The following is a 27,659-nucleotide window of genomic DNA, read 5'->3' on the forward strand; positions in this document are numbered from 1 at the left end:
TATTTTCCTTCTTTTTACAAGCAAGAAAATCCCTGGATTAAACCAATCAGAATTAATCAGACACCCAAAAGAATTCACCAGGAAATGGCTGTCAAGATGAGCAGCATGGCATGGGCGGGGTTTGGTCCTGAAATCCAACTTGAGATCTGCCCCAGCACCAATATCCCAAGCCCACTGAGATGTGACTTTGCAGGTGATGCATGCCCCATTGTACCAAAAGCAATAAGGCAGCAGCCATGCTCTCCTAGGGCATCTCCCACTAATGGGACCCCTGGGGGTTGAAACAGTGGATAGTAAGAGAGCATACCAGGTCCTTGGAGAAAAAAAAGACAGTATGAAGAGGGAGGAAGCCAGAGAGAAAATAGGATGACAGAAATGATTAATTCTGGGATGCTAACAGCTAGGGAGACCAGACCCTCAATAAGGACTCTCAGGGAAAGTGTTTCTCTGGTTTGATCAGGTATTCTTGTCCTAATTCAGCCTCTCCCCAGGAAGAGGTGGGATATCCACCCATATCCAAATAGTGTAAGCTGGAACTAGTACTATGAATTCTGCTTGGAATTTCTGCTGGAACAGTGAAAACTGTCTGCAAGCACTGTCACTCAGCTGGCAGGCAGACCCATCAACTATACCAAGCCCAGATATCCCCCAGACTTTACAGCAAGAACACGTGTTAACCATTTCATGTGCCACCTACAGAGCAATTTAGCAAAGACAACACAAAAAAATCCAGAAAACAGAGGACAGATGGAGGCCCAGGGAAGTCCAGATGTAGTTCTAGATGATGCGAACATGCTGAATCAGAGGTACACAGGGCTCCTCCTCTCAGGCAAAGATAGTGGGGCTGCAGAGAAAAATTCATGAGGCTGCTAGGTCTGTACAGGGGCTAAGGAAGGGAACAGCAAAACATCTTTGTGGGGCTCACACCTACCTCAGACACAGAAAACATTATAATCAGCCATGGCCTGCTCCTCTGCAACAGGACAGGAGAGACCAAAGTTATCCTTGCACAGAGTCAAGCACAAATACCCAGACAGCCCTGGCACCCCATGGTACCATACTCACCTGGATGGTAGTAGTCATAGACCCTGACATGGCCTGGCTTCAGGTTGGTCACCCCAATCTCCCGCTCCAGGTGCAGGACATATGTCTCAGACTTATGGCTCAGCTGAGGGAGAAAGGCAAATGGCAGTTCACTTATGAGCTGTTGTTTTTATTCCTCACCTAAATTTGATCCTAAAGACAAGCAATAACAACTCTGTGGGAGCCAAAGACAGGACTTCAAGATGAATCCAGGACTGCTACCCCAGTCCTGGATTCTCCACACAGCTTTTCCAGTGTCCTCCACTCCTACAGCTTCTCTAGTAGCACACACTTACCTTGTCCAAATAGATGGCAACACCTGCTTGGGTTTTTTCAGTTCTTTTCACAGGGTGCCAATGCTCCATCTAAGACAGGAGAGTAGAAGAGGCAATTTAGTTGAGTAATGTGGAAAAGAAGGTGTGAGACATCCTCGAAGGGTTTATCTAAGCCTGACTGAGCACATTCTCGTTCACTCACTTCCAAAATTATTTGGGGCTCTTAGACCTTCAGTCTGATCTCCTTGCTGGGCCACCCACCTCCTGCAGAACCCAAGGACAGGAACCTAGGCTATGTGGCTGCTGTATACTGAGTCAATTGGGCTGGAGGAATCACTACGCTCAAGGTACAAGGTAAGAGACTACAGTAAAAGTTCACGTTTCTTTACGTGGCAGAGTGGTAGGGATGATGAGATTGCTCGAGAGAGAAGCAACAAATTCCTATGCAATCTCCCCTCCCCTTGGGCATGGATGGTCCAGCTGACACCACACCATCATCCTGATTCCAGGCTTCTTACAGGCATCCCAGATCCTGGAGCAAGGACAAATCCAGACAGTAGGGACACCTCCACAATCACCATGCTGGAAATGGCTCTCTTCCCGATGTACCTGAGGGAGAAGATCAAACAGAGCTCACCCAGCTCCTCCTTTCCTCCATGACCATACCCTGTGTGAAGAACCCTAAGCCAGGAAGCCCAGCCAGGACTGTGGCCAAGGCAGTTGCTGCTCCCTCTCACGAGGCAGACGACTGCTGCACTGCTGTGAGCACCCCAAATCTGAGGTGACTACTTCCACTCTTACTAGCAAGAACCAAAGACCTTGGAAACATTTCCCCTTCCCCAGACACCTATACATTTCCTTCCCACCCATTCCATCTGGCCCTTCTGCTGAAACTGCTGGATGCCTCTATTGCAGCCAAGCACCCCTAACCTTTCCATCAATTTGTGGCTTTCCTTCCTAAGTGTGGCTGTGTCTTCTGTGTCTTTACAATCACCTGACATTGACGTAGAGAGTTACAGAGTGGGTATCATCCCCGGTGCAATTGACTGGCTTGGTTTTCACTCGCAAGAAAAAGGATTTGGAGACTTGTGGGAAGGGTGTGTTGTACCTCAGCACCATCTGCATAAATAGACAAAAAGACAGAATAAGACCTGGATAATAAGTTAAGTATCATCTCCATACCTTTTCAGTGACTATTCCAACCCTCAAGGTACGGACCACAGACAGTGACTGGATAAACTATATGCAGTGAGCACACTCATCCCTGTACCAGAAATAAAGGTGACTCAGAATGGAAAACTTCCATGATCATTCCAACTGGGGCTATTTCTGCTCTCCTGTCTGCCTGAGACCATACAAAGTCAGGCACACAACAGAGGGACCACTATGCAAGGTTTACATCCTCCAATACCCCAAGAACCACAGAAGCAATAGTCACATTTGGACATGCTATATCTGTCTCTTATGACACACAGGTTTGTTGCATTGGCAACAAGGTGGAAGTAAGACCCAGCTAATGCACATTTCCTTGCACAGAGCTGCAGCAGACCATTGTTTTTGACAAGATGGTGAGCAGAAGGTTGACACAGAAGGGGCTGTGGGAAGCGAGCAACCTACCCGGGTAAAGACACAACAGCTGCCCTGGGCCTGCACTGAGAACTTCCCTGGGATTTCTGTCAGTGCCACCTCCTGCACCAAAAGTCGGTTCTGGTAGGAGACTTGGAACTTCCTCCCAAAGCCTTTCTGGGACCTCACCCTCACTTCTGCAACCCCCTTTGTGCTGTAGGTCAGTGCTGCATACTTAGCCAAGGCCTGCAGGGCAACCACTGTGTCCTGAAAAAGAAGAAACAATTACATTTGCATGCTTGTTCCACAGCTCTGAGGCCCAAAGTCACTAGAACTTGCTGACCTGAGGACCTCTGTATACAAGGACTCCTCTCATCAGTGTTCACAGTGTTTGCAAGTTTGCGTAGATTCTGCAAAGAATCTTTCTCAGGCAATATCACCTTCCCCAGCCCCGAGTTACCTGTGTTGAGGCAAATCCTCCATAGGCATTCTGCTGCCTGGTGAGCCAGGCCACAATGCCAGAGGCTGTGGTGAGATCAGCCCTTGTGACATTTGGCTTGGAGAGCAGGGCCAGGAGGACATAGGCTGTCAGCTCCACATCCACAGACAGTGGCGGTGACCAAGCGCTGGGTGTCTCGGATGGGCTTTGACTCCAATGGATCTGCCCACCTGGGAAAGAAGGGAAGTAGATAATACTGAGAGATGTCAGGGAAGAAATCTTGAGGTCTAGGAGGCACAGTGGCTTCTGTGTGCAAAGACCACTGAGTAAATACCACTTGGTTTGGTCATCATATCACTGGGTGAGCTGCAACATCGCGTATGCAACTTGTGTTTTGCAATACCCGATACTCTGTGTTACACCGTGAAGACACATTTATCAACGTGATAGAAAAAAAAAACAACAAAAAAACTAATATGCCAAAAACCTGCATACTGAGTAGCTCCCAAACATCTGACTTCTCCATTGTCCTGTTTGCCAGGTCCACTAGATACCTGATATTAGCTAGCTACTCACGAGCTGGTCCTGAGGGTCAGGGACTAAGAAGAAGTAAGGCAGCTTGTCGGGTTACATGTCCCTTCTCTGATGATCACCAGGCTCCCATACCTGCTCTGATTGCCTTTTGATCAAGCATGTTGAGAAGCTCTTGTGTACGTTGCTGGTCCTTAGCCAGGGCAAAGGTGTAGGCCAGGAGGGCCTGTGTGTAAGTGCTGGCAGCTTTGGGGAGGGAAGGAGCAATGCAGCCCAGAGCCTTGCGCACCACCGTACTCTACAGAGAAAGTTACATTGATATTAGTCTCACACAAACACATGAGGTAGGCAAACACAGAGGTACACAAGCAGAAGGATGCACTAGCATATGCTGACATAGAGAGCACCTCGTACACACAACCATGTGTCACTGTGCTTGAGCCTGCACTCTTCCCTGTGTATCCCTGCAGTGTCTCTGCCATGTCTTAGTGTCCGGAGACACTAACTTGTGTCTCCAGCCCTTGGTGCAAGGTGCTTGACAGAGACTGCCCCCAAAACTAGTCCTACAGTTCAGCAGGGCTCTCTCAGTGAAATAAATTCCCTTACTGTTGCAATAACACCACTACATCTTACTTAGAACACAACAAGAGTAACAACACAATTGCAAATGCTTGTACCCAGCATAGTGACCAATATTACTCTGTTAAATTCAGCTCTTCAGTGCCTTAAGGTCGCTCGGACTTCCAGTTTCCCTTGCAATATCGGTACTGTTGGCAGGACACAGCAAACCAACCAGTTGCAGCAGCACTGTATTCCAGCATTCAGTTACACTGTTCCAAGCATGAGCCAAAGTCTTGCAGTGGTTGCCTGTTGGCTATTTGTGTATCTACAGCAGTTTGTGGTTTTCCCTCTCCAAGTGGCTTCTTGATGAAGTATGGTAAGGACCACACAAGGGCTACATTTAAGATTTATTCTGACACGTGACATGTTCCTCACCTCTTTCCCTTCTATTGTCTGTGTCATTTTGGAGCTCTCTAGGTGGTAGTATTGCTGGATGCAGCCAGTGATTTTCAGAAATTCTCATTGCATCTACTCATAGAGTATCAAATGTTCCCAGGATACAACTGTTTCTGTTTGGTTGTTCTCGTAAAGCCCAACAGAAGAGCTAAGCTAAGCTCTCATCATATTTCTCATCAATAACTGCAAGTGGCACAGTAATCTTTGTATTCTGTAACTGCATAAAGCTACGTAAGAATTAGAGCAAATCCCTGAATTGTTCAGAGTTCGGAGGTTCCTTTATTATTAACTTTCCTTCTTGTATCTCTCACTTACCCAGATGGTTAAAATGGAGTTAACAGAGCTAGTGTCTGTCCAGCTACCAGAATTCAAGTGTCACCTGTGAAGTGGTGATCACTGTCATGCATCTTAATACCTTCTCTATGAACAGTCTAACATATTTTAACCCATCTGTCTCTTGTGTCTTCTGGTGAAACTAACGCAAGAACTGAGTGTCACTCTACTGCAATCTGTGCTCATCCTGGTGTTGGCAATAGCCGTCCTAAGTGCATACTGTACAGAAGCATTGAACTTCCCCGAGAGCAGTCACATGCCAGCTAAGGAATTTCTTCTCTACAATATGCCATTTGTTTCTCCAGTCAACACAAACAATCTGTTTTGTTCAAAGGGATCTACTTCCAGAACACAGTGGAAGTAGAGGGCTGTTTGACTGGATTTTTTTTGTCATACAGACCATGCTTTAATGTTAATTCATTCATGACAGCATAAACTATCTTCAACATATTCTTTACATTTTAACCCCTAACAACTTGCATGAGCCTTGTAGGTATGCTGGTAAGGGGAAGTAGGATCTGTTCTGAACATCTCAAGTGCATCAGCCCTTGCAGTATGCCCTCAATCTCTTTCTCAGGATTTTCATCTCTAGTGACTGCATTCTTTGTAAAACCATTTATAACCCACTCAAGAACGCTCGTTTCCTGGTCACTATGACAAACTTTCTGTTTCCTACTTCGTCTACTCACAGACCTCCTCAGAATTGCCTTCACTAGGGCTAGGATAACTATTGTGAGACTTGTGTTTTTATCTGTTTGTCATTACTTTTGACTTCTTTCACTATCATGGACATTTTATCTTAAAACAATGGTTTATGCATGGCTGTCCAATAGCTCTCTGGTTACATTCAGATCAGCAGATCTGCTCCAGTGAAGCATTCCTCACTCCACAGACAATCCTTTCTGAGCTAACAATGCTGTTGTCATCTTCTCTGGAGCCAGAAGAATCACATCACCAGTATCAAAGTGCTAGTCACTCTCTGTGGATTCATTCCAGACAGAGTGGCTTCCACTGTTGATCACACAAATTGATTTGAGGTCCTGTTTGTCTCTATTTCTGGATTTTATTCATGGATTTAGAGCACAGTCTGGTTGCTTCTCAGTAACTTTGCTTTCCTTTACAAATAACAGAACTTGTTCTTAAGATATACAATAAACTCTTTTTTTTTTTTCCTACCAGTATGAAAGTGCTTGTCCTTGTGTTTCATTCTGCTACATTTGGCAGAACATGTCAAATAGTTTCATGAAAAGACTTCTCCACAAAAGTCAGCCAAACTCATACACACAATGGAATTACCAAAAGACAGAATAATTCAGATTAGCAGGGACTTCAGAAGGTCTCTAACCCAACCTCTTCAAAGCAGGGTTAGCTATGAGATCAGACCAGGTTGCTTAGGGTTTTATCCAGTCAGGACTTCAAAATCTCCAATGATGGAGATGACTAAACCTCTCTAATCAACTTGTTCTAACACTTGAGTGTTCTTACAGTGAAAAAGGTGATCTGAGTACACCTGTTGTCAGAATGAAGGTTAATTTCCATCTTTTTTTTTTTTTTTCCCTAACCCACAGCTTTCAGATGCAATGAAAAACACCACTCTTTCACTTAATTTACTTATTTCTGGGGAACTCTGTTTTTCCAAGTCTGTAGCAATAGCATTTCTTCATCAAGTTGACAATATTTTTAACTGCCAGTACCACAAAGTCCAGTATTTAGTTATGAGACTTAGCACTTGTAAGAGTTCCCCCTTATTATTATTACCTAGCTGCACAATTCCAACTGCCCAGCATGTATCTCCCTACAGTACTCCTTTCCCAGACTTCCAATTTCTGGGAAGATAAATCACATTAAAAATGTCCCTATGTGTATTAATGTGGCTGCAGGAGTAGCCATGCCCACATCTCCTCCCTAACAATTCACTGCTAACTATCACACAGTGCAAGGTGCAAGGAGGAACAATACAGTGTGAGGATGGTGGAGGGAGCAGGAATCAGCAGCCCAAGACTGGAAAATGAGCATAGTATCTAGCCATGAACTCCAGTGGTTCCCCTTAGTTTAACCTCACATTTTCCCCTGCCAACAGTGTCCTCCACAAGGGACAGTATAAGCTTTTTCCTAAGAAGTGACGATTTTTTACTTTCTGACCCATTACTTTGTCCACAAGCCTTTCCAAGATGTTCTGTTGCCTGCTTAAAATCACCCCACTAAGTTCTTCAGGATTCAGACATGAGCATAGTAAAGAATCCAGGTATTTACCTCTGGTGTCTCCCCTGCCTCCAAGTATGCAGCTGTGATGTAGGCAGCCAAGGGGACTTCCCCATCCACACCTCCCTGCAAAAAGCATAAATATCCAAAAGCTGGGAAAGCTAATACACAAAGACCTGAAACTTTACAGAAAATGTACCACCTATTCCTGTTTTTCTTCCATGCAAGAAAGCAGAACAACACAGAAAAGTGAGCTCAAACAATTACCAGTACACTTGGCAAGAACTGCTCCGAGTTGCCCTTCAAGGTACTCTGGCTCCTACCTTCATGGCTGTGTGAAAAAGCTGGCCCACGTTTCTGAAGCACCCATTAGGAAGCTGGTGGAACTCCAGCCAGTTGAGAGCAGCTTGGATGCTCCTATTGTCCAGGAAAATGTATGGCTTGGCTTGGACAAAGCATTTGACCACAAATGAAGTCAGCCTGGTTGGAGAGAGAACAGAAAAGATGCATGAGAGAAGGAAAAGAAAAACAATATGAGACTGAGCAAATGAGAGCGAGGGAAGAATAAGTCAAAAGAAAGAATCTAACCAGAAACCAACAAAAAGGAATAAAAGTGGGAATTTAAATCTCTGGGTCCCTCCTCACCTATTGTTGTGCTATCCTAATTTGTCAGTCCAGTGTCATCCTTCATCTCAAGGATAGTTGCATACCAGTGGGATGCCGTAACCCAAAAAAAAACATTTATTTGGAACGCTTTGTATCCTTTTTAACACTTTTTAACACTTTGCATCCAACAGGACAAAAAAGGATTCAGTGCTAGAAGCAGAAAGCTGCCCACCTCCAGGCTGTCTGACAGCAGGAGGACACCAGGGAGAGAGCCCAGGCTTACCAAGTATTACCGTACTCATCCTTGGTACCAAATTCACTGAAAGAACCATCAGGGTGTTGATACTGCAGCTGTATCTGGTACCCTGAGAAGTAGGATAGGATGTTAGGATTCAAACTGGTATTTTCAATGAGATCACTGAGCAGGTAATGGGAGTGGTATTAATGTTCTGAGTGGTGGAGTACCCTGCAGGTAAGGGGAGTAGGCACCAGGGACTATGACTAGGTTGGACAAAGGAGAAGGCAGAGAAGGAAGGTGGATCTGTTGTACTTGCCCTTGCGCAGGAATCCCGTTGCCCTCTCCTTGATTTCAGGGGTCAGCTGTCCCGTCTTCTCCAGGTACTGCAGCACATAGACAATGGGGGCAAACAGCACCATGTTCTGCTCCCCACAGCCATGGGGCATATGCACCAGGTGGTCCAAGTTCTGCAGTGCAGTCCCCATGAGGTCACCTGGAACAGAGTATAGGCACCCTGACCCCCTCCTGGACAGGGGTTTTGGGTATTCGCCTCCTCAAACAGGTGACCAGTTCCTGGTAGTGTACTAGGTAAGATACCCCCAGCACAGCAGTGTGCAGGTAACTCTGTCCAGTCAGCTTATCAGTTCCACTGTGCTCTGCATACACATTCCCATCCTGCCAGGGGAAACCCATAAAGAGAACAACCTCTCCCTTGCTGAGAGTTTTAGGTCATCTGGAACCAGGAAACTCAGCCATAAACATGGAAGGACCAAGGGAGTTGGAGCCTCAGAAACCTCAGAAAGAGTATAGGGAATTCTCGGTTTGGGCTTTCCTAGGACTGTTCTCAGGGATAAGGAAGTTGGAAAGGTATTATCACAGCTGAATTCCTTACCAGTGACCGAGACTGTAGCTCTGACTGAACCTTCAACCACATTTAGAGGCAACATCAAGGACACAGACTCCTGCGCTGGACTCCCTGATACCAGAGAGTGTAAGGTACAGGGGGAAGGAGAAAAAAAAAAAAGAGATTCTGACAAAAATAGACTTAAAAATCCCCAGAAACTGTTCAAGACAGTGCTAACATCCCATTTTATTGTCACAAAAGTTGCGGATCACCTCACAAAACCATGTTCCATTCCACCCTCAACTCTTATCCACAGCGCTTTGTGATTGTGCTATCCCAATGGTCTTCCTTCTCAAGAGAGTGAGAGGATCTTCTTCTACAAACCATCTGTGGCCAAAGCCACCTACCTGCTTTTCTACGTAAGTTACCCCAACTTGTTTCAGATTTCAGTAGCAGGCATGTTTTCTCAATGCACTTAGCACTCTTAAAAGCTGCAAATAGCCCCATAATACACCATAATAGTCAAGACAGGAGCAGAAATACAAAGTCAGATCCTCTAGCCTCATCATGTTCAATAGTGTGGCTATTACTGCAGGTGAAAAAGTCCTCCATATTAATTTCAGGGATGTGGATGCTAAAAGCATGAATCCCCCCCTCCCCACCCTTACCCAGGGGAAGCTCCTGAAGGCATCACAATTATAGTGTGCTTCCATAGCTTGGTCATGTTGACATAGGAAAACATTTCAATAACTGGAAAGACCCAGGAGGTAGGCAGGAAGCAGAGGATGAGCAGGGTGAAAGAAGAAAACAATCTCTCTACCTTTTTTGGGACACAGGATGGAGCTGTGAGCCTTTTCCACTAGCACTCCCTCTGGCTGTTGGAGCATTTGAAAGTAGCAGTAATGAGTACATAGGAGAGAAACAGGATTACAAGTTGATTAGAAATAGATATGAACAAAATTCTGGTTCAGGATGGAGATCCAGATGTAGTAACATCATTATGACATAAAAAATTTTAATTATTGTCAATCATTTTAATTTCAGATAAGAAATCAATAAAGATTTCCAGAATATTGTAACTTCTGAATGTCTGTGAAGCGGATACTGTAAGATTCAGCAGACATGTCAGGAGAGAGAACTTGAAAAGGTATAAATATTTAAAGTTTTTTTCATGTAGAGGCCTGACCACAAACAGAAGAATGGGGGCTGAGAGGAGACCCACATACCTCCCACATCCATCAGCCCTCAAAACTGGCCCCAGCTCATGCCTTGAGATTCTAATTACAGACCTTGAATAACAAAGGACAACTCTCAGAATTAAAATGCACCAAACTGGGAATTGCACAAAACCCATTGTAAGATCTGAGTAACAGAAGAGGTTGTCTAACCCGGACAAGAAGGAGTTTGGTGATTGTGTCTTTCTGTCCTTGGTTTGGGACAAATGGTATCTCTTTGCCACAGAGCTCTTTGGTGGCCACGGCCTCTGTGCTGATGGTGATGTTCATGGGCCCTGAAAACAAGGTACATTTAGTACAGAAAACATCTTTGAGGAAGCACTTCCTGTTAATATAATAGAATTCACCTGTCGGCAACAACAAAACTGGATTAGAGCCCTATATGCAAGAGGTTCTGTACCTCCTAGCACAAAACTGTGAGCTATCATGACCTTAGGATGAATGCAAATGAGTACCCTCAGATTTAACAGGGCATATAATCCGACTCCCTCATTTAGCCCTTATAAATCATCCTTACCTTGGTCCCACTCCCTCCCATCTCCACCACCCCAGCTTCCCTGTTCTTCTTACCCAGTTGCTCGGCTGTGACACTCCACTGAAATGTTTTAGCTTCTCCAGCACATAAGCAGCTGCTGTAGACACAGCCTTCACATGGCTTCAGCTGGAAGTGTGTGAACTCCTCCATAGTCACTTGGATCTGAAGGGGCAGCAGGGATGATAGATGGTAACAAGACAAATGTCACCTAATTCTTAAAATAAGCTATGGACTTTAGCCATCTCCTACCTACCCATTCCCCACTTTTCTTTCAGCTTCTCAGGGCTCACCTACCTTCATGCATTGCTTCAGGTAGTTGAAGACTGTGGCCTTCAAGGTGAAGGTCTCACCCTGGATCACAGAAGATGGCAGTGTGAGCTCCACAAAAAAGGGCTTGAAAACAAGCAGACTGGAGGTTGGAGCAAGTCCAAAGCCATTACGTCCTGTGCAGAACATCCCTGCTTTCCATTCTGTGATGGTGCCAGGCGCAGTGACAGTGACGCTCTTGTTCCCACTGGGACTGAAGAGAAGTAGACAGCATTGAGAGCACTTAACTGAATCTTGTTGTATGCAGCACCAGATAACCTCGTCTGTGCCCTTCTCCCCACTGCACCCCATCTTCTAACCCCCTCCACCTAACTCCTAACCTCTACTGAATTTACATCCATTGGAGCATAGGCAAAGCACCCAAGGACACATCATTCAGCTGAGCTACACATGCCAACACACACCATCCACGAACAGCTGAGGGAAGAGGTATTCACAGCATCTATTTCAGGTGTCTGATTTTGGCAGCTTAGTCCCCCATACAGGCCCCTGTGAGAAGTAAGCTCCCCTCAGCATTACACCCTTTGACCCTCATTGATCTAGCTTCACAATATCTTCCCTTCTGGCTTCTGTGTGTTTCACTGCCTTGCTATTCCCTTCCGTCCATCAGCACACTCTCCCTGCAGGCCAATATAAAGTCTGCAAATTCTCAGACTAGCCCGGAAGAGCTTACTTACTACGGGCACTTGCTATTTCTGACTGAAATAGTGCCTTTCTTTCACTCTTTCTGTATTTCACGTTGACAGTCAGATGGCCTTACCTAGATAAATTAGGGGCCCCTGCCTCAGATATTTGTATCAACAGAAAACTTTTGAAAATAATTTATATAGCTGAAGGATGCTATCATCATACTCGTCACTTTTCTCACACAGCACTTGCCCTTTGCACATGTGAAAATGCTTTACAGCTGTCAGCAGTTTTATTCCTCTAGGCCTAGGAACAGAGAACCAGGCACCAAAAGAGCAGCAGGACTGGCCAAGACCATCAGAATTTAGCCAAAGAGACAGGTCCAGCCATTCACCTTTCTGTGAAACACATTGACAGCTTAAACTCTAACATGAAGACAGGGCAGAGACTTGGCCTATGCCCATGTCACAATTTCTGAGAGCATCAGACTATTCTACAGCTGCTACCACAGCAGGCAAAAACAGCCCTCATTAAAACTAATCAACATTATTTGACTCCAACAATTGGAAACATTTGCTTTCCCCTAAAGAATACACTTTTGCCCAGGCACATACAATATGAAACACCTTTGGTTGTTCACATCAGGCTGGCAGGCAAATCACATTGGAGATACCCACCGATAGTGGGTGAAGAGATGGATGTAACTGGAAACAGAGGGCAGGTGGGAGAGGGCAGATCTGGGAGGATCTGGCCTGAGCAGATGCCAGTCTCCAGACACCAGACAAGAAATTCTTAAAGCCAGGGATGGAAAATCTCCAAAAGCTCATCCTGCCCCTCTCCTGAAGCTCAGTGTAAAATGGTTTCCCACACCACCAGCACTCTGCTCCCTCTCCTGGGGCATACACTGCACACCCTTCCTGGTTGGAAAATACCAATTTGCTTCATGGTCCATGGGGAGTCCTGGAGGAATAGGGAGCATCAGGGAGGGAGAGCAACATTGATGCTGAGTAGGAACTCCTTCTCCAGAGTACCTGGAGAAGTACCTGGGAGTTCATGCAGTGTTTGCCCTTTCATCCCACCATCTTACACTCACTCCAGACCCAAGTAACTTGTCTTCCTCACTTGTGCTGACGAGGCTCCCTGAACACTCACCGAACCATCAGCCTTTCTCACAGGACATAATTCCCATCCTTGTGAAGGGCTTCTTCTGTGAAGCTCAGCCTCTCCTGCACCCCAAGATACAACCCATGAGCCCACTTTGGGAACTGCTGACTCACAAGGCTACCACAAGAGTGCAGGCAGTAAACCAAGCTGCTTAGCCAAACCACACCTTCTTTCTTATATACTCATGCCAGCCACCTCCTATGGATGGATGGTCATCTATGACAGGAAAACACACTTGATGCAGACATCAGCTTCAATGAGACACAGCCTAGTGTCTTCCTTGGTAGCTAATGATCTAAAGTGGGTTGCATCTGCTGCCATTCCAGGTCAGACTAGACCACCCAGACTAGGCCCCCACTGCTCAGTTTACTCACCCCACAGAATACAAATCCCATATCCAGGTTTTTGTGAAATGTTTGTGCACTTTCTCTTCAGCTGGAGAAACAGGTGAAAACATGGTGGGCTGATGGGTAGATGTCAACAGATGCCCTGCTGGAAATAACAAACGCAGAGTTACTACAGGTCCTCAGCACCTTAGAACAAAAGGGCTCCATCCCAGCTCAGGCTGCAGGTCAGACAGTCAGCTCATGGGAAGCACTGCATTAAACTTCCCTATTTGAAATGATTGAGCTGCTTTGGGCCTTACTGGTGTTGGAAGGAATGGCAACTACTCCCTCATGTCAGAGGTAAGACCTGGGATCCAGACAGCTCACTAACACTTCAGAGCCAGAAGTTCTAAGTCCCACACAGTATCACGCTAGCACAACAGGTTTAGAGCCAGGGAATGGTCTTTTCTCCATTTGCAATTACAGCAAGTACTGCCTCTTAGCTCAAACCCGGGAATGCTTTCACCAGAAAGACTGAGCATCTCATGTAAGAAGAAGCTGGCAAGTGCTTACTGTTAGGTGCTTTATGAGGCTGAGCAAACATCAACATGGGCCTGGAAGTGATCACATCTGTTTCCTGCAGCATAGTTGTTGACTGAGTAGTTAGACACAGTCTTGGTTTCCTGATATTGGTGTTGGACATAATTTTCAACCCCACTTCCTGTAGGAAAAAAGGAAAAAAGAATGAGGCACCATATACTTTTCTTACCCTCTCTGTCCTTCATCCTGTGCTTTATTGTCCCTTTATGCAGTGGGGACTCAGCTCTCCTCTGGCTTGGTAAACTGTTCTCTTGCTTCAGTTTAGGAGAGAATTATTCAGATCCTCAGCAAGGGGCAAACCTATGTTAATCCATCTGGTCTGAGTCAAACAAGTTTCTTCCTTTTCAAACATGTGGTCATATAAGCATTATGTCTTCTCAGCCTGCAGAGGGCAATTCCTACCAGATTAATTTTGGGCAGCCCAAATTGCTTGTGATACAGAGATTAAATATAACGTGCAGAATCCAATTAAAGTAACCAATGATACTTGGCATCCTGAAAAACACAACTGAAGTGCAGTAACCACACAATAATTTCTCCTTGGTCAACAATTTCAAGTCACTTATTCAAAGAACAAGTGAATTATCAGGACCTATACCAAATCTGTTACCTATACTATCTTTGATGACATTCCTAGGGGCTTGGTAAAGTCAGGGGGCCACAATTCCCTCAATTCATGAATTATACCAAGCCACAAAATCAACCATTTTTACCTTGAATGCTGTAAACACATCAGGCTCGTCAGAATTCGGGAACCCGCATGAATGATCATCTTCAGACACTTGGCGAGGATACCCGGAGTTATAAACAGATGGGAAGAGCCCATAGATCTGGGAAAAAAAAAAAAATCAGTGCAAATAATACCTGGCATTCACTTTGTGTAGCATACCCAAGGCCTGTTTGAATTGCTCCTGGCTATCACGCACGAATGCATGCCAGAAAGCACAGGCTCACTGTTACTCTTCACTGGCTTTTCTTTGATAGAGCCAGCACAACCTGCTGAACTGAACATGAGACAAAACAACAGAACCTGGGTCTGGATTTACTACAGGTGCACTGAGTGGCATTCAACCTCTTTAAGAGATGCCTCCTAATGCTTACCTGTGCCACACTGAGAGTGCTCTTGATCCTTCTAGTCAGTGCTTTTAGTTCCTTGAGAGAGAAGCTCTTAACAGATGCAACAGCTTGTATTCCTCTCTCTCTCTCCCTCCCTCTTCATATCAGTACAAAGGAAGGGGAAGAAGTCAGAGCAGACTTACTCACCATGGAGCTGCTGAGTTCTTTTTCTGGCTTCAGCAAAAAGGCACTCTGATCCACAGCCCAGACAGCACATGTGGACCCAGGAGCTGCCAGCAGGTTCAAACCAACCTCTGAATCAGGAAGAGTCTGGGACGTTGAGAAGCCCAGCTCCACCTGGATGAGAAGAACAAATAAATGCAGGTAAAATATATATGGCATTGCTGGTGTTGGCCACCCTACCAATTCCTGTGCAGGAAAGGGCCCTACATGAAGAGAATTTCCAAGGACACAACTCGAACTGGAAACCAAGGGATCTCATAGGGACTCACAGAACTCCTGGTGTTGAAGAAAACACCACATTGCGATTCTAAGAGGAAAGATGACAGGTCACATGAATGACAGAGGGGAAAACATCTTATCCACCGTCACTGTGTGCAGGTAACAGTACTGGAGATATCACAGTGTTAGAACACAGCACGCTCTTTATCCAGCAAGCCAGCCAGTCATGATCACACACCTCACACAGCTTGCTTTCTACTCCTTTTGAAGCTCTCTATAAAGAACAAGCCTGGTCTTTATCTCCAGGCTCTTTGTGAGGTTGGTCTCAGTTTCCTGAAGCATTTCCCTGTCTTGCTTGAATCTGACTGTTCATGGCAGATGTGCAGCTGTGGAGCAGCAGCAATACTAGGTCTCAGACATTAGTCTTTGGAGTGCTCAGAAAGCAGATGCCCATGAATGTCACAATGATTACAGAAGTTCATCCCTTTCTGAATGTCTAGTAAAATCCACTTCTTCCATCAGCTGTCTTACTAATATCATATACCAACAAGATTAAGTGTCTGCTGCAATAGCAGAGCAGCTCTGAGCCCTTCTGGGAGTCACACAAATAACCATGCTGGACTTTGATCCTACCGGATGCACTTGCTATACAAGCTTATGGAGATAAACACAGATATTCTCTGGCTTTCCCAAATACAGCAGCACAGAATCACAAAATGGTTAAGGCTGAAAGGAATCTGTGGTTGTCATCGGGTCCAACCTCCCTGCTCAAACAGGGGCACTTAGAGCAGGTTGCCCAGGACCATGTCCAGGTCACTTCTAAAGATCTCCAAGGATTGAGACTCCACCACCTCTTTGGGCAACCTGTGCCAGTGCTTTATCACCCACACAGTATGGAAGTGCTTCCTGATGTTTAGATGGAAGTTGTTTTCCAGTTTGTGCCCACTGCCTCTTTTCCTAGCACTAGGCACCAGTGTAAAGAGCATGGCTGCATCTTCTTTTCACCCTCCCTTCAGCTATTTATACACATGGATAAGATACCCCTCTCAGCTCCTCTTCTCTAGGCTGAACAGTCCCAGCTCCTTCTGCCTCTCCTTGTCAGTGTTTCCGCTGACAAGAGATTCTTGTCAGCCCACATCTCCAACCTGTCCAAGTCCTACTGGATGGCTGTGCTCTTGAATCAGCCACTCCCCCCAGTTTCTTTTTATCATGAATTTACTCTACCCCATTGTCCATATCACTAATGTAGATGCTAAACAATGCTGGACCCAGTACTGATTTCTGGGATACTCCACTTGTTACTGCCTCCAGCTAGACTTTGCACCACCGACCACTACCCTCTGTTTTTGTCCATTCAGCCTTTTTTCAATCCATCTCACTGTCTACTCATCTAGCCCATACTTGGCACAGCTTCCCTATGAGGATCTTACATTGGACAACATCAAAGGCCTTAACGCAGTCCAGGAAGACAACAAGCACTGCTCCCCTCTCATCCATCAGACTAGTGATTTCATTATAGAAGCTGATCAGGTTGGTCAGGCATGATTTCCTTGTGAATCCACACCACCTATTCCTGATGATTTTCTTCTCCTTCATGTGCCTAGAAATGGTTTCCAGGATTAGCTGTTCTATCCCCTTCCAAAGGACCAAGATTTGGTCCTTTGGTTGACGAGTGTGTAGTTCCTCCTTCTTGACCTTCTTGAAGATGGGAGTGACATTTGCTTTCCTCCAGTCTTTGGGCATTTCTCCCAGTTGCCACAATTGAGCAAAGATTATATAGAGAGGCATCACAATCACCCTCAGCTCCCTCGGCACTCATGGGTGCACCCCACAGCAGCACATACCTGATGAATTCATTACAACACCCTTCACTATTCACATACTGCAGTTCACATGACATGGCACCCCACACAGTGCCAGCCACACACAGCACACATATTATGTACTACACAGTCTCTTCTTTGGTTGCAGCAGACACACACTCTCACATACTTAGTCATGGCCTCTGACATGAATCCTACCTTATTTCTGAAACATGTGGAGACACTGAAGGTGGCAGAATCAGCAATGATTTTTCCATTAGGGAAGATAACATAAACAATAAGTGTTGGAGCTGGAGCATAGACTGAGCTGAAGGTAACAGGGATGGAGAAGAAGCCTTTCAGCACTAGATGGGGGAGAGAGGAAACAAGAGAAAAACGTAAATTTGGTAATGGAAATGGACTCAACTTTTGCCCTTCTGCATGCATCTATTTAATTCCTTTCCTCAGCTCTTTCAGGACCGTGGAGATTTTGAAGACCACTGAAACAATCAGCACATCTCTGGACCTGGTATTCAAGACCTGAAGAAGACTCTTATTGGCTTTGTTCATTGCCTCAAGGAGATGAAACATTTCCTTTAAGTTCAAATTTATCTCCACAAGGAGTAAGTCTCAGACATATTTCAAAGCCTCCCGTCACCAAGCATCTCCCATCCTATCACCAAACAAAGAGGTCACATTTGTCTCAAAGCACCTATAATTTAGGTTATATTAGGTTAAAGAAAAAAAAAGACAACAGTGAGTCAACAGTCAACACCCATCAAAATGATAAGTTCTGTCATTCTAACTACTCAAAGGTTATTTGTAGACACAATTACAAATCAAAGCAGAATAGTTTTGATAGAGGGCAAAGTTATAGTTTCATGCCCTTTGCATGGGCAGCAAAAGGAGATTTTTTTAGAAAATGAAGGCAACAAATGAGCCCGTGGGCCAGGAAATACTGAGCACTGTTCTCTTGGTACCAAGCAAGAGGGAAAAAAGACATGAAAGATAGAAATGCAAGTTGTTCTGACATGACAGAAGAAGGGTGAGTCAGCTCTAAACTGCAAAGAGGTTTATACCACACATCCAATTAAGGGATCCCACATAGAACACTGAATGCTTGCTTAACATGAAACCAGGCAGTGTACTTACTTCTTGGCAGCCCAACCCAAACAGTCTTCTGGCCTGCATGGACTATCCCTCTTTTCCCCGTGAACTAGGAAAGAATTCAGAAAGGGAAGGGAATGCCAGTCACATAGTCTTTGAGACCATTATGCAAACCAATGTATCCCTGAAACTGGAGATTAAATGGGGAGTGTGAGGAGGATAGGAGCTTTACACATGCTCAGGTAACAAGGAAAGTTCAGAGAACTTGGGGGGGGGGACAGATAAGGTCAATACTTGATCTCGACCTGTGCAGAGCCCAAAAGAAAGGTGCTGCTTTTCATGCCACAACTGCAGTCCTGGAATCAAAACCAGGATGCTAGCCCCATGATGGCTAGATGAGCTACCTGTCCTGGGCCGAGTCCAAGCTATCAAGTATCAGGCTTGGGTGCTTCCTGTGGAGGATGCTGATCTTGTGTTTTGAGCCACCACCTATTAGCACTTCCCCAGAAACTCACGAAGTAGGAGAAAATGACACGCTTGGGCCCATGTTCCAGGTCTTCCTGATAGATTCTGAAGTCCACCTGGATAGCCTGCTTTTTACCACAGGGCATCGTTTCTGGCACACGGACAATAGTGAGAAAACTCTTGCTGGTGCTGTAGAATGGATGTATGAAATGAGAGGCTTTCTGGTAACTCAAATCAATTGTCCCAGGCTCTGTATCCAAATCTTGATGCAGGACACTTGCCTGGTAAGAAAAAACAAACAAACAAACAAACAAACAACACGTTATTTCTTTAGTTAAGCAAGTCAGCTGCAATTAACTCCAACTGTGTCTTAATAGGAACCTCAGGACAGGTCTGAACAACACCATCACACAAGTCTCTATGTGAACAGCCCATGAGGAAAGCAGCTTAGATCCAGAGAATAAGCTCTAAAGGGACACCAAGAGCCAGAACATGCAGAGGTGTTTCAGGTTGGAATTCCAGTCCCTCAGGAGGGAACAAAGGAGATGTCTGTGGGGCAGTAAATAGCACTGAGAAGCATGCTTACCCCTCACCTTCACAACCAGTGTGAAAACAGAGAGATGTGAACACATACAGTTGTGAGAACAAAGGTGAGACAGACCTTTGTTTACTTACCTCCAGGGAGGCTGAGGTGCTGTTCCAAGCAGTTGTATTCAGGCTAAATGAAACTTCCCCAGCATCCCCAGTGAGGTACTTATGCTGAAACTTCTGCTCACCACTGCTTACTACGAGGAGAACTTTTTTGTGCTTCAGTGTCTTGCCTTTGTAGTTGATGACTCTAATCTGAGAATACCATGGCAAGTGACAGAGACACAGAAGACTGTCAGTGGACAGTCTCCTCTTCTCCAAGTCACTAGCAGCATTTCCAAAGCCAGCAAGGTCACCCTTCCAGTCCCTAACAATTTTACCAACACTACTACTGGTAACCTCCTATTATCCCATGCACTACCCTGTTGATTCATATTTAAGCATGATGAAATCCCCATACTCTCCAACCCTTCACAGCAGAAGGCCTCCTGGCTGCTGAAATTCCAAATGCTTGGGTTCCCCCATTCCCATCCCTAGATCCCCATAGCTGCTACTATTCAGGATTTATTAACAATGACAATTGTCATTATCAATGACAAATGATAGTGTTGGGTGTTTTTCTCACTTTTGACAATTCAGAAGTTTTGTCTCTGGGAGTCCTTCATGCCCTCCCAAGCCCTTGCTAGAGGTGGGGCAGAAAAAGATGTTACTCTCCAAAGGACCATAATGAGAATTACCTTCCCCCTGTACATCTCTCCAGCGTGGTAGTAAGAATTCATATCATCAAACAAGGCCATTCCGCCAATCTTGGAAATGAGTAATTTGTGGGATGCATTGACCTGTATCTCTGAAAAAGAGCAGTAAGACAGAAACATAAGGGAGGGAGCAAGGAAACCAAGCACTTCTCAGCAATTTGCCTGTAGAGTGACCCACTGGTAACACTGATGTACATGCACACATACATTTCGTATCAGAGAGATGACTCAACCAAGGGCTCCGAGTATCTGGTCTCCCTCCCACTTGCTTCGAGTCCTTAGAAGGGTCCCTAAACTTCACTCCATGAGATTAGACCATGGACAGTCTGAGTGTGTCATGCCTTCAGGAATCTGTGGCTTTGCCTGCATTTGTGAGGTTAGATGGCAGGCCCCAGTGGGCTCAAAAAGCACAGAGCCCTTCTTAGACTGAAAGCCTCTTGTGTTCTTGGCAAGACTGTGCATCTTCACATGCCTCTTCATAGATAGCAGAGATATTTCCAGTTACCTGTGCCATCTTCCACCAGTGAGGCCTCTGCAACTATGCTGTCCTGATAGTATCGGAAGTCTCGGCTGAAGGAGGATAGGGTCACGTTTGTGAAGAAGCAACCCGTCTTGTCTGTCTGAAACCATGAAGAGAGGAAACAACGTCTGATTAAGACAATTATGTCTGAAATTATCCAAATGGGGCAGTAACAGCAGTGAAAAATCCCTGCTCACAGATGACTATCTAAGAAGCAATCTCACTCAGAGAGTGCTGCCGAGTTCGCAGCCTCTGCCATCCATCTCCACTAGGCCACAATGTGACACAGCCAGATGCCAGCACCAGAGAGGTGGAGGGAAGCTGTATTTATCCTCTGTGAGTTCTCCCTGTAGTACCTTTTTAGCCTGTTTGGTTTTTGTTTTTTGTTGTTGTTTTTTTTTTTTGGTGCGGTTTCACAATTGCTTTTATTTATCTCCCTGAGTGAAAAGAACCTTTAGATGTTATTACATGTTAAATTAAATAAGGTCCCACTCAATAGGAAAACAAGGCAGTGTACAGATAGCAGCCAACATTGTGGAGCAGGCACATGTTACACACAGAGTCATAGCAGACACAGTTACTAGGAGGCAGCACTAGCAGACCCTTGGCCAAGTAGCCAAAACCAAGGGGTGCCATCACTACTGTTTCAGCTAAGGGCTCCAGCAGCCTTGCCTTATCCTAGGGTTGGCCATAATTTTCACTGCATGGGTTTCAGTTCCTGCTAAGCATCTCACCTGGCCGTGGAATTCCTGACAGAGATCAGGTTTCGAAGCACTGGGTAAGAACACTGCTATCTTCTGGCAAAGCTGCACGTGAACCATTCCCTGGACACCCTTCCCATAGGTGTATCTGTTTGGGGGAGCAGGGAAAGGAAGAGAGATTCACACACAGTGGGAGAACACAGGAATTTCCAGAGAAACTTGTTCATGGCTATTCACAATATAGCACAAAGGTGGCAGCTGTACAGCAGGCCCAGGAGCCCTGATCCACTCAACAAGACCAAGCTAGGCCACTGCAATGATGGGAGATCAAGAGCTCTGTGACAAAATTAGCGTCATACTACGCTATTCTTGGAAACTGAAATGTTTTAGGTGCTGACCCAACACAGAGTTCTGCGTTTTCCTTCATCATCACCTGTGATAAGCCTGGGAAAAGCTGAAGGCATGCATCCTCTGATGAGCACAAGCATCAGTGACTTAAATAAAATGCCTTTACATGAGGCAGTTAACCCTACTGTTGTCCTTGGACTGTACCTAAGGCAACTTCTTTTTGAATTTCTGTAGATTGTGCTAGACTGTTACCTGGAAAAGCTTCCCTTCTTTTTCCTTGAGTTTGTTCTGTAGGGATATGAACACTAAACACCTTCCATGCTCTGCACCTCAAATGGCTAGTTATCAAGGGTAAGCCATTTCCCCATATTTTGTGTGTAGACATTTGTGGACTGTTTTCAGAAAAGGGCACTAGATTACAAGAAGGGTAATTTTAGGATTTTTTTTTTTGTATGGAATGTTTATGGAATGTAGGAATATTTTGTTTTGTTTGTGCAAACAACTTCCATAGAAGGTTCTGGCCTCCTGTAACAGACGTAGTAAATTTTCTTTGAACTTCTCATGAGTACCTAACCATCCTGTACTCATCTCATGCTAGAAATTAACATAGGGCCCAGCTTTTCAAGCAAAATCCTTACCTGCCACATACCCGGAGTGGGAAGGTTTCATCTAGTGCATAAATCTTAATTGGTGCCTCAAAGATCACTTCAAATCTTGGCAGTGCTGGAAAGAAAAAAAAAAAAAAAAACAACAGACAACTGTAGAAAACACTGGCCAAGGACAGCATTTCCAGAGAATCAACATAAAAATGGACTGCATTGGAGTAAGAGCCAAGAAATTGATAAGTAAGGTGGTGGGAAAGAGAAACGGAAGATTTCCATTACTTCTTTAACAACTTTGCATGTAGCCCCTGGTTCATTGATCTTTTCTAAACTAAATTCCAAATATGTCCATATCCCTCCACATCAGACAGTCATTTATCCCAGCACAGTTAATTAGAGAATAAAATAGAAATGGGATGGCACTGAATTTCACACACTCCTGAAAACCCATCCCAATGACCTTGTTTTGTCTCACACAGAGACCTACAGGAATCAACTGTGTCTAGGGCCATGCACAACATTGTTCCCACACACCAGCCCAAGGTCCCAAAGTGTTCTCTCTCCTGAGCCTCAGCTCAGACTCTTTTCTATAATAGATGCTATTACTTTTCCCATTTGCTCCCAGAATGGTTATCATGGAACAAACACCCAGCTTCCTGGACCAGAGAGAAAGGTTATCTCTGCAGCTCAAACATACCCCCCACAGGCTCATACCATAATCCTCAACAGAGAAGCTGTCGTATGCTTCCCCACTGGTTACATTGATGACATACGTCCCAAGCAGTGGCTCATCACTTAGCTGGAAAGACAGATCTGCAATGCCATCTTGGGGCACCACGTTCAGCCACTGCTCTATCCGGTTGTTGTTAGGGTCCTACATCCACAAAAGAGAAAGAAGCAATTGTTCCAGCATCTCAGTGATGCACACCCCACAGAAACCCAGTTTCAGGATTTTTGTGCTAGCTGGAAGACAGCTAAGAAAGAAGGTTTGGAATAGTTCAAAGTAATTCAAACGAAAATTTCAAAAAACATTCAAAAAATGCAAAAGAAAAAAAAATCAAAAGAAATTTTGAAAATAATGTAACGCTACATTTTTCTCTCAGCATCTGAGTCCCCTTCTACATTTCTCTAAATTCTGATCTTAAAGATCCTTTACAGGATGGTCCAAATGGTCTGAATTGTTCTGTCCATACTCCTGTATGTCAGGATCAACTCAGATCCTGAAGTAACTGAGAGCATAATATCAAGTACATAAAACAGGCACAGAGGCTGTATGTAGTAAGTTCAATTAAGTAATCTTGAAGTTCTACCATTCTACTCACAGATCCATAAAACCTACCAGGAACTGAATATGAATAACCCAATGAATCGGCTGCCATCAACATTACTGTTATACTAGATTTCAGCATCACTCACCTGAAGAAACAGGGAAATCTGGGAGGGAAAGAAAGGTAAAAACATTAAAAGAGAGAAACACATGCTGGTAACACACACAAGGTACTTGAGATGCAGAGCCTTCTGTGAAGGGTGTGGGACTAGTGACTTGGAAATTTAGAGCACTGATAAGCAATATAAATTGTACAAATGTCACCAAAAAAAAGAGAAATACATTGTGGGTCCATTATGGGAAGGTCTGGAAAAAGGAAAAAGAAAAGCCATTTTGAAGGTCACCCAGCACTTGCTAATGACTTCCTGACAGAGTCCTCCATCAGGAAAACTCGCTACTAAAACTGATGTAGCTCTGGCTCAGCAGCAGAGACTCAAAGGATTTACAGAGTTACACAATCCTGTAGTTTGGAAGGAAGCTCTGGAGGTCATCTGAAAGCACATCTTATTAGAGCAGATTGCTCAGAGCCTTCTCCAGTTGAGTTCTAAACATCTGCAAGGAAGAAAATTCCTTCTCTGGGCATCTATTCAATATCTGATAATCTTCACAATGAAAAAGCTTTTTCCTAATGTCTTATCAGAATTTCTTATATTCCAAGTTGTAAGAGCCAGCCTAAGAGCACTCCTCCACTCCACAGCCCCAGGAAAACCTTAATAGCAAACTACTCACGTGGCACTAGCACCTCACACATCAATATGAGCCATTCTTGTGCTTGTAGGGCTATTTTACCAAGATGAGCAAGAAACACATACATCTTTGCCATCTTCCTGAGTTACCTGAGTTTACTTGAGTTACCGTTCTCCTCTGGACCTTCACCAGGCCTGGCCCAGGGATGAATGCAGGGGACAAGGAGAAACTGGAGCTTTGGCAGATAAGCAGGGGAAAAAAGAAGTGGGATTCACACATGGAAAAGGGCAGCCTCTTCCATGGTCCCCCAGGACTGGCTTACCGAATCATTAAGTGCAATGAAGTCCTCATCCAGAGTCACAATACGAAATTTCACTGAAGGCAAGGAAAACAGGGAATATATTTATTACATTTCAGTCCTTCCCTGAAGACCCCTGCTTCTTCTGTCTCCCCAGGTCCTGTTTCCATTCTACATATGTGTGTGGTAACATCTGACATGGGTATTCCCCCATATAAGATATCATGGATAAAGAGCTACTGCCTCCTGCAACTTCACAGTCACCACAGTCTGCACATCACAGCCACTGCAAACATAATTTCAACATGAGTTATATCAAAGCTTTCTGCTAGGGTTTTCCATGAATCTCAGGCAATTGTAGTCTTCTCATATGATGTTACAAGCAGAGAGCCCAGGCTCCATGCTTGCTCCCATCTGCAGCTCTTACCTGTTTGACCTGGTTTATAGGTGGGCTTGTCTGTTTGGATGAAGGTGCCACTGCTGGCCTTTCTGATCAGGACCTTTTTCTTCTCCTCAATACTGACTCCTTGGCCTGTGATAAGCAGCTTGACAGTGGCAATCTCCTCTGTGCCATCAGCTGGAGGTGCAACCTGTACAGAAAAGAGAGAAGAGCATGCAGCTCCCAAGTGATATTACCTTTGGGGGCCCTGAGCAGGAATTGAGAGTAAGGTGGAAATGGAAAAAATAACCAGTTCTTCTTCACCTGTCACACGTAATGCCTTTCAACATCTGGACTCAGATCACATCCAGATTGCACTCGGTGCACTCACTACACTACAGCAAGAGGCCCTGCATACCATGGAATCCGTCCTTTTTCCTGCTGTCTAAGGAACTTTTGGGACAAGAAAGTGACAGTTAGGTAGATGAGAAAATGCCAGAAAGGTGGGATATAGAAGCACAGAATTGAAGCAGAGAAATTGAGCTGTTTGACATAGCCTCAGATGCTAGGCCTTCAAAACTATGCAGCATATGTAAGTAAGAAAGCCATATTACAAGGACAGAGCAAACCACAGGGTCTTCCTGATTCCTGCAGCCAAAGATCCCAGCACCCTCAGCACAGAATATACTGCATAATAAAAGGGTTACTGCTGAAGCATGCCTACCTTATCATAAATCTTAGTTAAATTCTCACTAACAGTGAATCAGCTCTAAGATGCTGTTTACAAATAACAAGTACATCCATTTCCAGTTCAGTACATCCCAAGAGTTGAGCTGCTGCCTGGCTGCAGGTCCTACAGAAAGTGTAGTCTACCACATGCAAACCACCATTTCCCTAGGCTTTAGCTACAGAACTGCACAAGTCCTTCAGAGACAAGAAAAGCTGCTCTATCTGATCTGGAGTGGAGGACAAGGAAACAGGTTGGTCCTTACTATATACTCAGATGGGTAGTAGTTTTTAACAAATGTAACTTCAAATTAAAAGTCAGATTCAGAAGAGTAATTCAGTGCCGACCAAGGGATACTGTGCTGAGCGACACAACCACAAGGACCATCCACTCTCCTTCCCAGCAGACTCAACCCAAGGCAAAGTAGAGCCTGTCCATGTCAGCCCTGGCTAGGGAGCAGCTACAAGGGTTTTACAGTTCCTGAAGAGATGCAGTTTGCCTAGAGTGGCTCACCCAGAACTTAGCGCACATGAAAGTCTTCTCCTTCTGGATGGTTTCTTGCACTAAGACATTGTGTCCTTCAGAGCGCTCCAGGACCAGCTTCACTTGAAGCTTTGCTTCGTAACAGGTGATATGGAGGCAAGCCATTTGGGTGGATGGGTAGCGGAGAGCTGCAGGGATCGCCACCAGGTAATGTCTGGGACAGGAGAAAGAAGACATCAAAGGCTGCATTGAGTTGAAGGCTCAGAGACACAAAAGAGCTTCCCTGCAGCAGCCCACTACTGCAGAATCCCTCAGCAAGGTGACATTACTGTAGTCAACAGTCCAAAGCAACAATGCAGTGATTGCTTTACAGCCTACTTATGAAGTAGTTTCTTCTTGATTTAGCTTAAGTACAGACCTATAACCTATTTCAACCCCTTTCCTGCATACATCTCTTCAACCTTCCAAAACTATCTTTCACAGTCTTCAGGAAGAGGTGGCCTTATAGCAGTGCAGCCTAGGCACCAGTGATTTGATCCAGTTAGAAAACAACAGAAGTAAACATACCTAGGCATAAGGTCTGACCTGGAAGACTCCCAAAGAGAAGATTTGTATTTTAACTTACAGGACACGGGAGGTAACATAAACAATTCAGCTGCTCTTTGGGGTGGTCTGATAAGAGCAGGAAGAAGGACAGCTGATGCCCTGGAATATGGTCAATCTACCTAGACTGATGCTTTTGTGAAACAGACTGAAACAGAAATTCAGCATCACTCACAGTTGGTGAGAAGCAGCAGCAGCATGGAACAGGAGGCTCAGGAGGATGGCTATCCTCATCTTGGGGGCTCTTCCTGCCCAATATCCGATGACCCTCTTCCTCTGAAATCACCAAGGCTGATTTTAGGGGGGTAATTTCTTTCTAGGACAGCCTAAATGGAGATTTAGATGGGGGGAGGAGCTAGCTTCTCCCCACCTCCTTCTCTCTCCTGAGATTATACTCATTTGGCAGCAGAGATGGGCATACTGTGCCAAGTGTCCCTCAGCCAATAGCAGATGCTTTGGCTGCCATCCACCAGTTCATAACATCCCCTCCTGCAAGGCCACCTTGGAGACTTTTGACCAAATGGGCTTTTCATGGAAAGAAAAAAAAAAAAAAAAAAAAAAAAAAAGCACAAAAAACAGAGAGAACTTTGCTGATCATTGACCCAGGCCAGGTCCTGATCACCTGTCACTTGTGTCCCTTTGTTTCATCTGGAGATGGATTGCTGCTGTGCAGCCAACAGGAAGAGCTCACCCCTGCACACAGAACACAGAAGGCAGTGCTGTCATTCGGGGCAGAGGTTCAGTAGCTCTGGATCAGTTTATGGCAATGAGGATATCTGTAGGCTGTTTGGTGTGAAAGCA

General features: G+C 45.0%; 1 protein-coding gene across 1 annotated transcript; it reads right to left on the bottom strand.

The window, feature by feature from the left end:
- Nucleotides 1–27,213, bottom strand: LOC101795253 (alpha-2-macroglobulin-like protein 1). The gene is made up of 36 exons (XM_021267451.4): nucleotides 27,034–27,213; nucleotides 26,286–26,469; nucleotides 25,094–25,256; nucleotides 24,691–24,743; nucleotides 23,771–23,788; nucleotides 23,069–23,228; nucleotides 22,391–22,475; nucleotides 21,438–21,552; nucleotides 20,689–20,803; nucleotides 20,166–20,275; nucleotides 19,516–19,683; nucleotides 18,891–19,121; nucleotides 18,421–18,484; nucleotides 17,488–17,633; nucleotides 15,212–15,361; nucleotides 14,662–14,778; nucleotides 13,922–14,069; nucleotides 13,397–13,514; nucleotides 11,199–11,424; nucleotides 10,940–11,066; nucleotides 10,523–10,644; nucleotides 9,955–10,009; nucleotides 9,183–9,266; nucleotides 8,607–8,783; nucleotides 8,336–8,417; nucleotides 7,770–7,926; nucleotides 7,498–7,572; nucleotides 4,030–4,192; nucleotides 3,385–3,593; nucleotides 2,976–3,191; nucleotides 2,353–2,477; nucleotides 1,877–1,967; nucleotides 1,380–1,448; nucleotides 1,066–1,168; nucleotides 932–973; nucleotides 1–844 (listed from the first exon to the last, which is right to left on the bottom strand). Exons 1-35 carry the CDS (start codon nucleotides 27,090–27,092, stop codon nucleotides 933–935), a joined length of 4,326 nt encoding a protein of 1,441 aa, XP_021123126.4. The 5' UTR covers nucleotides 27,093–27,213; the 3' UTR covers nucleotides 1–844; nucleotide 932.
- Nucleotides 27,214–27,659: the final 446 nt, after the last annotated feature.

Source organism: Anas platyrhynchos, chromosome 1 (genome assembly GCF_047663525.1).
Source record: "Anas platyrhynchos isolate ZD024472 breed Pekin duck chromosome 1, IASCAAS_PekinDuck_T2T, whole genome shotgun sequence".
Taxonomy (NCBI): domain Eukaryota; kingdom Metazoa; phylum Chordata; class Aves; order Anseriformes; family Anatidae; genus Anas; species Anas platyrhynchos.

Coding starts and splice junctions, on each gene's coding strand:
- LOC101795253 (XM_021267451.4), bottom strand. CDS start 27,092: ATGAGGATAGCCATCCTCCTGAGCCTCCTGTTCCATGCTGCTGCTGCT. Junction 11,067..11,198: donor ACCTGAAGCAATGCATGAAG/GTAGGTGAGCCC, acceptor CTGCCCCTTCAG/ATCCAAGTGACTATGGAGGA. Junction 3,192..3,384: donor GAGGATTTGCCTCAACACAG/GTAACTCGGGGC, acceptor CTTCTTTTTCAG/GACACAGTGGTTGCCCTGCA.